General features: G+C 40.2%; 1 protein-coding gene across 1 annotated transcript; it reads left to right on the top strand.

Moving 5' to 3' along the window:
- Nucleotides 1–1,287: 1,287 nt before the first annotated feature.
- Nucleotides 1,288–7,565, top strand: LOC129845860 (zinc finger protein 664-like). The gene is made up of 2 exons (XM_055913787.1): nucleotides 1,288–1,870; nucleotides 4,333–7,565. The coding sequence occupies exons 1-2, from the start codon at nucleotides 1,537–1,539 to the stop codon at nucleotides 5,220–5,222; spliced, it is 1,224 nt and encodes a 407-aa protein (XP_055769762.1). The 5' UTR covers nucleotides 1,288–1,536; the 3' UTR covers nucleotides 5,223–7,565.
- The last annotated feature ends 4,608 nt before the right edge of the window (nucleotides 7,566–12,173 follow it).

Below are 12,173 nucleotides of genomic sequence, written 5' to 3'. Positions count from 1 at the left end.
GGAGGAGGTTGATCATCAGGGGTCAGATGTGAAAGAGGAGGTTGATCATCAGGAGTCAGATGTGAAGGAGGAGGTTGATCATCAGGAGTCAGATGTGAAGGAGGAGGTTGATCATCAGGAGTCAGATGTGAAGGAGGAGGTTGATCATCAGTGAACCTCTAGGATTGTGGCTGGGCTGGTGTTTCCACTTCCAGCTGGGTCATATATTTTGATACATTGAATGTTGATACTGTGAATCTATGTTAAATATTTGTACCTCCTGTTTCATGAAGTGATGTCACTAAGTACTGCCCCTATATATAAAATGCATTTGAAAGTATTCAGACCCCTTCACTTTTTCCACATTTTGTTACGTTACAGCCTTATTCTAAAATTGATTCAATATTTTTTCCCCCCATCAATCTACACAATACCCAATAATGACATCACAATACCCCATAATGACATCACAATACCCCATAATGACAAAGCAAAAACAGGTAAATAAATGATTTTTTAAAATTTTATTTCAAAAACAAGGACATTTCTAAGTGACCCCAAACTTTTGAATGGTAGTGTACATCTACATGATGTATTGTTACACCATGTTGGCGCAGTATAGACCTAGTCTGTTCATTATATACATCTACATGATGTATTGTTACACCATGTTGGCGCAGTATAGACCTAGTCTGTTCATTATATACATCTACATGATGTATTGTTACACCATGTAGGAGCAGTATAGACCTAGTCTGTTCATTATATACATCTACATGATGTATTGTTACACCATGTAGGAGCAGTATAGACCTAGTCTGTTCATCATATACATTTACATTATGTATTGTTACAGCATGTAGGAGCAGTATGGACCTAGTCTGTTCATTATATACATTTACATGATGTATTGTTACACCATGTAGGAGCAGTATAGACCTAGTCTGTTCATTATATACATCTACATGATGTATTGTTACACCATGTAGGAGCAGTATGGACCTACAGTAGCTTGCTACTTATTTAGATTTAGTTTGACTAATTAATGTGACTAATTTAGATGTAATATAACTTAATGTAACTGCCTTAAATGTGCTGTAGTAACAATTTTTTATTCACACTAATCAATCAACACATTCCTGTCTTTGTATGTCTCAATATAATGAAATTATTTAATTAAATCCATTTGAAATAATCATTTTTTTTAAAAATAAAATATGATCCTCAACTGCGTTTCACCTCCAGTCAGCAGACGGCGATGTGCGTCTTTCAGGCGACGCTGCCAGCGTGACGTATAATCTAGTGGACGGTTCTTCATAAACAGCTCGTCAACCACCTCGGTAGCTTGCTAGCCAACATAACCGAAAGATTCAAGCTATTTATACGCTTTTGGTGTATATTACCTACTGTGTTTTAGACACACTTCTGTCGTATCTACTTGTTAACCTATTTAATTTAATATTACGTTATTTTGTATTAGTCAGCTATAGTAGCTGGCTGGTTAAGTTAGCACTAGCCTAGTCCCTAATGATAGCTAGCTAGCTAACATCCCCGAACATGAGCTCAGTAAGCTTCTCCCCTCTTGTTAAAGAAGAGGAGGTCTGCTGGACGGAGAAAGAAGCTCTGGGGCTGAACATTGTCGTGAAAGAGGAGAAGGAAGAAGAGGATGTCACAGTAAAACAAGAAGTAGAGGGTGATGCTGTTACAGTGAAAGAAGAAGAGAAAGACGCGTTCAGAGTTTATGGAGTGAAAGAGGAGGAGGATTTTTCTGTGAAAGAAAAGGAGGAAGATGAAGTTTTTGGAGTGGAGGATGAAGAGGGGGAGATTACTGTCACATTAGAGGAGGATGAAGAACAGAGGACTGGAGATCTGATTAACACCAGTAAATACAGTGAGCAATATCTTATAAAACAGGTCCATTGATCTGATTAACACCAGTAAATACAGTGAGTACTATCTTATAAGACAGGGGCACAAACTCTGCAGTTGTTGAAGTAATGTGTGATTTTTGAAAGGGCATTCTATACTTGAATATGTTTTTGTACTGTGAATTGTTCATGACTACCTCCAGTGATTATTTTTTAACTTTTCCTGTTGAAAAGTGCTATATAAATACAGTAAAGTATAAACACACTAAAGGGAAACAAATAAATGTTTTGAGCAAAATAGTGTTTTTTAGACAACTGCAAACTAGAAGGAGTGAGTGATGTCATAGTAAGGCCTTCAAGGAGTTGGCTTGATGGGAAGTCGTGATGTCATCCAATAGGAGACTGATCTTCATGTGAATATTCATTATTCTTTTAAAATCCTTCCTGTTCTGTCAAGTTGGTTGTTGATCATTGCTAGAAATACATTTTCAAGTCTTGCCTTAGACCTTCAAGACGATTTAAGTCCAAACTGTAACTAGGCCACTCAGGAACATTCAATGTCATCTTGGTAAGCTAATCCAGTGTAGATTTGGCCTTGTGGTTTAGGTTATTTTCCTGTTCCTACAGTTTTTTGTATTCAGATCTCTAAAATACACTCTACCTACATAACATTTAGTGTCTCCTTATGTTACGCTGAGAAAACAGTTTTCATGGGCACAGAAATCCTAAATCATTTCAGAGTTTGCTAAATCCAATGGTTCTAACCGAGAGTCACCTTAACTTTATTGACAACACCCAAATCAATACTGTCATTAACGCGGTTCTTCAATAATTACACATAAATCTTAATACTGTAGCTGTTTGGTTACAGTTACATGTTCAACTATCATCAGCTGATCCAGGAAATAATTTTTTGAATGCCAGTCAAATCGGGGCAGCAGGTAGCCTAGTGGTTAGAGCGTTGGACTAGTAACCGAAAGGTTGCAAGATCGTAAAAATCTGTCGTTCTGCCCCTGAACAAGGCAGTCCTTCACTGTTCCTAGGCCGTCATTGAAAAAAATAATTTGTTCTTAACTAACTTAGTTAAATAAAGTTAAGAATAAAAATATCTAAAAAATGACAAACATCACAACATGCAACAACAACCAAAGTGCTTCTTCATTCATTACTCTGGTAAAGACAGTTATGCCGTGCTCCACGTTGGATCCAACATCCCTAACAAATTGATGTTTATAATGTTATTGTCTGCTTGATTTACAGTAGTGTCTCGTTTGTCTGTTTGCACACAGAGATACTTAGCTCATAATGTGTAGAGAACTGTTCCTTGATGGATAGGCTATTGTACAACACACAGAGCTATTTTCCTTTATTTAGGACATTTAGAATGAAAACACATTACAGAGTAGCCTAGTGGGATTATTACAAAATGATCTGGTTATGAAATGTCATGACAAAGCCATTTTAGTTTCCATGTTTCACTTGAAATATTAAATGATTTATAGTCCTAGGTCTGTGTTATGGGTCCTACAGTAGGTCTATGTTATTGTTAGGTGAAGTTATGGGTCCTACAGTAGGTCTATGTTATTGTTAGGTGAAGTTATGGGTCCTACAGTAGGTCTATGTTGTTGTTAGGTGAAGTTATGGGTCCTACAGTAGGTCTATGTTGTTGTTAGGTGAAGTTATGGGTCCTACAGTAGGTCTATCTTGTTGTTAGGTGAAGTTATGGGTCCTACAGTAGGTCTATGTTGTTGTTAGGGGAAGTTATGGGCCAATTTGTTAAACACTTAATGTACAAACCCTCAGTTTCAGGCTGATGGCAAAGCTAGCTAAAGAGCATTTTACTGGTTGAAGTGTTTTATAAGTATAAAGCAGTTGATTTGCGACAATAACACAAACATATTAATCAGGAGATTCAAACGAGCCTAACAGTTGTAATCCAATAGTAATGTGAAAGGCACTCATAAACAACCTGTAAATGGCTATTTTTGCTGTCAGCCTATGAGAACTCCCCTGCGTTTTCCCACACGGTGGTGAATTAGTGAATAGACACAGAACTTAACGTGAGTTTCCTTCAGTAGCACTCCTGATCTTGCGCTGATTATGCACTGTAATATTCAGAATACATTGTGGAAAACTAAAATCTTTGCTCACCATTTTTGTTCCAGGCAGATATACTACATCCATAACTAGTGGTTTCCTCATTAGCAGATATACTACATCCATAACTAGTGATTTCCTCATTAGCAGGGAGGTGTTTCTGCAATCAAATTGTGTGTGCATCGCCCTCGTGCTGCAATTTTAGCAAACACAGAAAGGGGCCTTTTTTGGAGATCAAAGGTCGTCTGGTACACTGCTTAGAGTTTGACTGTCTTGAGACAATTGTAAAATAATTTAACAGACCTCTGGGCATCACCTTTTACCTCAAATAAACAGTGGATTTCTGCTGTTGTGGCCCTTTAACCGTCTGACTTTGTTGTTCACACAGGAGAGAGATGTGACTGTCGTGGATCCTCTGGGGAGCCTCAACAGCCCCATGATGCTGACAAGGCAGAGAAGATTCTCTCCACATCAGAACTCCTCCAGAAACACCAGCAGAGAACCACAGGGAAGAAATCTCACTGCTGCTCTGACTGTGGGAAATGTTGCAAATCTTCATCAGAACTTAAAATACACCAGAGAACACACACAGGAGAGAACCCTTATAGCTGTGATCAATGTGGGAAGACTTTTACTACATCTAGCCAACTAACTGTACACCAGAGAACACACACAGGAGAGAAACCATATAGCTGTGATCAATGTGGGAAGAGTTTTGCTAAATCTAGCCATCTGACTGCACACCAGAGAACACACACAGGAGAGAAATCTTATACCTGTGATCAATGTGGGAAGAGTTTTGCTAAATCTAGCAATCTGACTACACACCAGAGAACACACACAGGAGAGAAACCATATACCTGTGATCAATGTAGGATGAGTTTTTCTACATCTAGCAATCTAACTAACCACCATAGAACACACACAGGAGATAATCCGTGCTGTGATCAATGTGGGAAGAGTTTTTGTACTCCTAGGTATCTAACTATACACCAGAGAACACACACAGGAGAGAAACCTTATAGCTGTGATCAATGTAGGAAAAGTTTTTCTTCTTCTAGCTATCTAACTATACACCATAGAATACACACCGGAGAGAAACCTTTTAGCTGTGATCATTGTGGGAAGAGTTTTTCTTCTTCTCGCTATCTAACTATACACCATAGAACACACACAGGAGAGAAACCATATAGCTGTGATCGATGTGGGAAGAGTTTTACTCAGCCAAACAGCCTGAATATACACAAGCGGACAAACACAGGGGAAGAGATACTCTGATAAAAGATCTCTGATTAAACATAAAATACATCAAGGAGTTGTTTCATGATATCAATGAAATAATGTCACAATGTAGAATGTTTTAATGATGTCACAATGTAGAACGTTTTAACATTGTAGTAGGAGTATTTTAATGATGTCACAATGTAGAAGCCTAAACATTTGTCCCTGTTACACTTCCCACGTTGGTGACCCACTTGAATCAAAATGCAACACTTCAAAATGTAGCAAACTGTTTTCTACAAATTGTCCTCTAACCAGGGATGTACACATTACTCCCAGATTCTGTGTGGTTTTTGAGCTATTCGTTTTAACAGGACGTGCAACCTCATCTCCCTCCTGTTGCACAAATGATTTTAGCATGAAATTGATTAGTTATGACAAATAAGTGTTGCGTTCCTTTGTTTAGCGACCCCTACATTTAAATGCATTCCAACATCACGTACAACCTGATTTCCCCCCTAATTGATATCAGTGATTTATTGCTACTTGTCAAAACAACGTTTCTGGAAATATGATTATTGTGGCAGATGTTTGTGTAAATAGCACATGTTATGTTTAGGTTTTCAATTTATCCCAAACTGTTTCTGCATATTGGTTATTGATTTGGACATGTTAAAACTGTGTTTTGACATTGAGGCTATCCCACCTAGCACAATGTAATTGAAAAGTCGTTGAAAATAAGACTATGCAATCAAAAAAAAATGTATATATTTTTCTATTATACCATGCCTTACCATTAAGTTAATTATTGCCAATACATATTAACAAAGGGGTGTCCATTTGGTTTTGATCATTCATATTTACAATTCATGTAACTTTTAGTAATCATAATTATTTATGCAATCAACTGACAATTTACGGGTATAATTATATTGACATTGTTGCCCTTCTTTTAGAATAGCAGGTTTAATTCTCAGATGTGCCAAACCAAATTTACTAGAGCATGACATTGGGGACTGGGGCCCGATCCAACAACATGCCTATCGAGTGAACCCTGAAAAGAGAGAGAAGCTCCGCAGTGAGGTGGAAAGTTACTACGGAAATTGCAGGAGTTTGATTGTTCCAAGGGTGGGCAGTCATAGTTTTGCGTTTAGCCATTGCGTTGCCATGGATCACAATTTATTTTGACTGCACGGTTTTCCGTATTGGAGATGAGTTTTGTTTGGGCTCGTTCCAAGGGGACGAGAGTTCTAGAAGCTAGTGGGTTTTAGGAAGAGGAGAGTTCTAGAAGATAGTGAGTTCTAGGATTCTATAGAATGAAAAAGGAGAAAAAAAGAATACGATTGTATATTATTATTTAGAAATACGTGTTTTTTCTTGATTTTAATTGTTGACAGCCAGTAGACACTATGTTTATATTGTAGAAGCATTGTAGTTGATTATGTGAAATGGAGGTTTTCTGTTTGGGGGTGAGCAAACATGTCCAACAAAAATTATAGGTTTTATTTGTTGTCTTAAGGGGGAAGGTGTTACAGGCTTTGGTTTTTCCATTTATGTTTTGAGGTTGGTCTTTATCACGTCTAGCTCGTTAGCACGTAGGACGCACCGATTCGTGTCACCTCGTTAGTCAGTATGTGTTACACCTGTGCTGGCTTGTCCATCTCGTTAGTGGGAAGGTGTTTCACCTGAGCTGGTCCAGGTTCTATTTAAGAGTGTCTGGCCCATTGCTTCAGTTGTCTTGATAGATGTGGAGAGTCAACACCTTTAGTTGCGCCACCTTTTTGGTTTGCTTCTTGTCTTTAAGTTTGGTGTGGGTTTTTCATTTGTTTGCTTCTTCTTGGGCAGATTTAGTGGGTCTCATGGTGGGTGTCTTTTAGGTCCCAGTTGTTGTTACTAGTCAACTTTCAGTGGACACTGAGAGCAAAACTGCAACATTATGTTATAATACTTTTATTGCATCAAATGGTTGTTTTATGCAACAGAATAGAGGGTTCTTAGAACTATAGTGTCTGTGTGTTCTACTGAGGACGGGCCTCTGGGAGAAAACACTGACAGGAGATTTACAATGTCTTTTGGGTGATAAAACCTGAAGAGACCGCATTCCAGAGCATGAGTTAATGTTTCTGTTCTATATGGTACCAGGGAGAGATGACCCCAGGGCCAGACCCTGGTCTCTACACAAAGAGTGCTGTTTTTACAGCAGATACTGTCTGCTGAGAATTATAAGTATCTTTCATACAAATCTTAACCTTGTGACCCGTTCTATACATCTGTTGTTCGTCATGTAGGTTGAAAGGGGTGTATCTTGGCTATAGAAGACCTTTGTCCCGTGGGTTGACCAGCCATCATTATCGTAGAGCACTCAATTGATTATCTTTATATTTGTACGTTGTATTGACCTGTTCCCTTATTAAGTGAATAAATATTTAGTTTAAGAATAACTCTGACTTGTGTGATAAGTTTTCTCATTTGATATTAAAGAAATTAACCAGCACATTTGGGGATGTGAATCTTGACTTGGAAACCGCTTCTAATGACCAGGGTAAATGGTGCACGAGGGATCCCTCTAACTTGGGATCTCAGGGAGACCGCATTTCGGGAAAGGAGCCGATGGACCCACCTTTGATCTGAGATGCAGCGAGCCGAGTGGATACCACATCTTGAACATAGTTTAAACAAAAGAGGGGGGAAAAAAAGCGAAACACACAAAGGGGAGTTTTTATCAAAACCTCGTAGGCTCTGAGTATGTATTCCAGCGTGAGGGGGGTCACCTTGGAGGTGTAAACAGGGCCCAGTCAGGAGGCTCTGAGTGTGTATTCCAGTGTGAGGGGGGGCACCTTGGAGGTGTAAACAGGGCCCAGTCAGGAGGCTCTGAGTGTGTATTCCAGTGTGAGGGGGGTCACCTTGGAGGTGTAAACAGGGCCCAGTCAGGAGGCTCTGAGTGTGTATTCCAGTGTGAGGGGGGTCACCTTGGAGGTGTAAACAGGGCCCAATCAGGAGGCTCTGAGTGTGTATTCCAGCGTGAGGGGGGTCACCTTGGAGGTGTAAACAGGGCCCAATCAGGAGGCTCTGAGTGTGTATTCCAGCGTGAGGGGGGTCACCTTGGAGGTGTAAACAGGGCCCAATCAGGAGGCTCTGAGTGTGTATTCCAGTGTGAGGGGGGGCACCTTGGAGGTGTAAACAGGGCCCAATCAGGAGGCTCTGAGTGTGTATTCCAGTGTGAGGGGGGGCACCTTGGAGGTGTAAACAGGGCCGAGGCAGTAGGCTCTGAGTGTGTATTCCTGTGTGGAGGTGTAAACAGGGCCCAGTCAGGAGGCTCTGAGTGTGTATTCCTGTGTGAGGGGGGCTCCTTGGAGGTGTAAAGAGGGGCGAGGCAGTAGGCTCTGAGTGTGTATTCCTGTGTGAGGGGGGGCACCTTGGAGGTGTAAACAGGGCCCAGTCAGGAGGCTCTGAGTGTGTATTCCTGTGTGGAGGTGTAAACAGGGCCCAGTCAGGAGGCTCTGAGTGTGTATTCCTGTGTGAGGGGGGCTCCTTGGAGGTGTAAAGAGGGGCGAGGCAGTAGGCTCTGAGTGTGTATTTCTGTGTGAGGGGGCTCCTTGGAGGTGTAAAGAGGGGCGAGGCAGTAGGCTCTGAGTGTGTATTATTATTATTAGTATTCCTGTGTGAGGGGGGCTCCTTGGAGGTGTAAAGAGGGGCGAGGCAGTAGGCTCTGAGTGTGTATTCCTGTGTGAGGGGGGCTACTTGGAGGTGTAAAGGGCCCAGTCAGCTATCTGTGTGAACTGGATGAACTAGAATCTGTGTTTACTAAGACAATTTATGATATAATATAAGATAGTAAGGTGCACCTGTAATTATTTTAAACCTGGACCCCATTTTAGAAGTATTGAAAGATGTAAATGTATGAGTTGCATTATCCTAGGAACTAACCATAAGATAGAAATGTGAAAATATTCCTGCAGGTTAAAACCTTTCTGGACTACCCATCCCGGATCCGGGATCATTCTCATCAGAAACGCTGACTAGCATAGCCTAGCCTAGCGCCACAGGGATATCATATAATATAATTTCATGAAATCACAAGTCCAATACAGCAAATGAAAGATAAACAACAATATTGGAGAAAGCACTAGCCAATATAGTACTGCCATACAGTAACAGTACTGCCATACAGGCCTAATATCACATTTCAAGATATCTTTGTACACAAATTGTTTAATATTTTATCAGGCTGACTTGAAAGATTAAACGCAACATTTTGCTGCAAGGCAATACTGTGCTTGGATTCTGAAGGGCATTTATACAAAAGAGGTAGTCTAGACACTGTATTAATACCATTATGCATTTGAATCCCATCTACAGATACCATCTAAGATATTAATTTCCCTCCACAAGGGGGCGGACATGTAACGTTTCCAAAATGGGATAGTATTGTACATGTAACGTTTCCAAAATGGGATAGTGTTGTACATGTAACGTTTCCAAAATGGGATAGTATGGTCCATATAACGTTTCCAAAATGGGATAGTATTGTACATGTAACGTTATGCCCCCTTGTGAGTTAATAGTATTGCATGCTGTAGCAGGCTATATGAAGAGGAAGACCTCCATTGACGATTCAGATCGTTGTAACAGGTCTCGTCTGGACAGGTCACCGTCCTTAGTTAGTTAGTTAATTAACGTTAGCTAGTTCATTATCACAAAAGTGAGAATTTTCATATAATAAGGATTTCATATTTAAAAGTACAGAAATCAGAACCCATCACCTGCTATGTAAAAGAGACAGAAGAATGCACAATGGTCAATGCTATCTGGGATCCTTGGAACATCCCTACCATAAACCCTAACCTTAACCATTTTAAATGTCAACTTCAACAGGCTAGGGACGTCCCAAGGATGTATCTCTACCTGAAAATACATGATCTAAGTGATTGATAGTTGGTATTCAGCAGTCATAAAGCCTTATTTACTTTAATGAACTACTAAAATAGTGATTTTGTCAGACAGCATAGACAGCAGCTCTACACTTTATTGACTGACTGATCCATTCATCCTTCCATCCCTCCTCAGCCTTCCTCTCCTCTGAAGACCCAGTGAGGGTGGAGCTCAGTCAGAGAGCTGTTGAGGGACTGGTTAGGAAGAACACTTCTACAGCCAGAGAGGTGAGAGGTCACAGATGGTTTAGATGGTCAATATTTATGTCCCCTTAGCGGTTCATCACGTAAGCAAAAGGGAATATGTTCCATAATCCATGTTTATTTACATTAGTGCAAATTGTCCACAGATATTGGTGTAATTTCTCATCCCTTTTGGCTGTATGAAAGTTAATTTCCCCTCAGGCACACACATTTGTTATTTGCTATTATGAAGGTCATTTGTGTAGAATGTACTTTTCCCCACTCATTCACCACCTCTCTTTACATTGCTGATGCATATTTGGTGGCCTGACTGCATCCAGACTATGTCAAGGCCCACCCTGGTAGATCTGAACCTAATGCAGCTTGGAGTGATCAGATGATGGAAGTCACATTTAGGTGCCAGGTGTAACTGAGGCCATAGATGCTCCATATCCATTACTTTGAGTGTTTTATATAATATGACTAAATTGGTTTCTGTGTTGCAGGGGCAGTCAAGAAATGGAACAATAAGGCAGCAGAACAAGACATAAGCAGAGCTGTGGGAGACCACCTCAAGCCCCTGGTAGAGCCGGGGGTGGTGTTTACCACTCCACCAGCAGAGCTGTGGGAGACCACCTAGAGCCCCCGGTAGAGCCGGGGGTGGTGTTTACCACTCCACCACGCCTTCAGCAGGCTGGAAATGTGGGATTGATCTGTTTGATCCATTTAATTGCTAGATTGTAGTTATTTCGCCACTATGGGCCTATTTATTGCCTTACCTCCGTACTCCATTTACACACACTGTATATATATATTTTGTGTTACTGACTGTACGTTTGTTTATGTGTAACTCTGTGTTGTTTTTTTGTCGCACTGCTTTGCTTTATCTTGGCCAGGTCGCAGTTGTAAATGAGAACTTGTTCTCAACTGGCCTACCTGGTTAAACTATCATTATGACATCATGGCCTACCTGGTTAAACTATCATTATGACATCATAGCCACCTGGTTAAACTATCATTATGACATCATGGTCACCTGGTTAAACTATCATTATGACATCATGGCCACCTGGTTAAACTATCATTATGACATCATGGTCACCTGGTGAAATAAAGGTGAAATAAAAATAAAATGTTGTTGAAATCAAATCAAGCTTTATTTATACAGCACACAGGGGAACAGGAACAAGAAAAAGACAAATAAAAGACAATGAAAATAATCAAAAAGACACAAACAGAAGAATAATGAATATTTTAAGGAAATTCCATTGATTAAAATATTTATTGGATGCAATAACCAACCCAAAATATTAGCTTGTTTTTTAGGAGGGTTCTGAAAGGCACTATAAGGGTGTCCATGTAAATTGACTAGTAACAACAACTGGGACCTAAGCACATTTCAGACATGGGTGCAACACAATGGCTTCTCAGAAAAAAAACAATGAAAAAAAAAACAGAAATATTGAGGATAAAAAACAAAGAACAACTGAAAGAATAATGAGCATTGCAAAGGAAATGCCATTGATTCAAATATTAACAATATAATGCTACATCCAACCCAAAACATAACTTGTTTTTTAGGAGGGGCTCTGAAAGACACTACGGGGGCATCGATTGAAAATTGACTGGTAACAACTGGGACCTAAAAGACACCCACCATGACACCCACTAAATCTGCCCAAGAAGAGGCAAACAAAAGAAAAACCCACACCAAACTTAAAGACAGGAAGCAAACCAAAAAGGTGGAGCAACTAAAGGTGTTGACTCTCCACATCTATCAAGACAACTGGAGCACTGGGCCAGACACTCTTAAATAGAACCTGGACCTGCTCAGGTGAAACACCTTCCCACTAACGAGATGGACAAGCCAGCACAGGTGTAACACATACAGACT

This window comes from Salvelinus fontinalis, unplaced genomic scaffold, assembly GCF_029448725.1.
Source record: "Salvelinus fontinalis isolate EN_2023a unplaced genomic scaffold, ASM2944872v1 scaffold_0393, whole genome shotgun sequence".
Taxonomy (NCBI): domain Eukaryota; kingdom Metazoa; phylum Chordata; class Actinopteri; order Salmoniformes; family Salmonidae; genus Salvelinus; species Salvelinus fontinalis.
The sequence above is the reverse complement of the archived record's forward strand: the minus strand, read 5'-3'. Positions and strand labels throughout refer to the sequence as shown.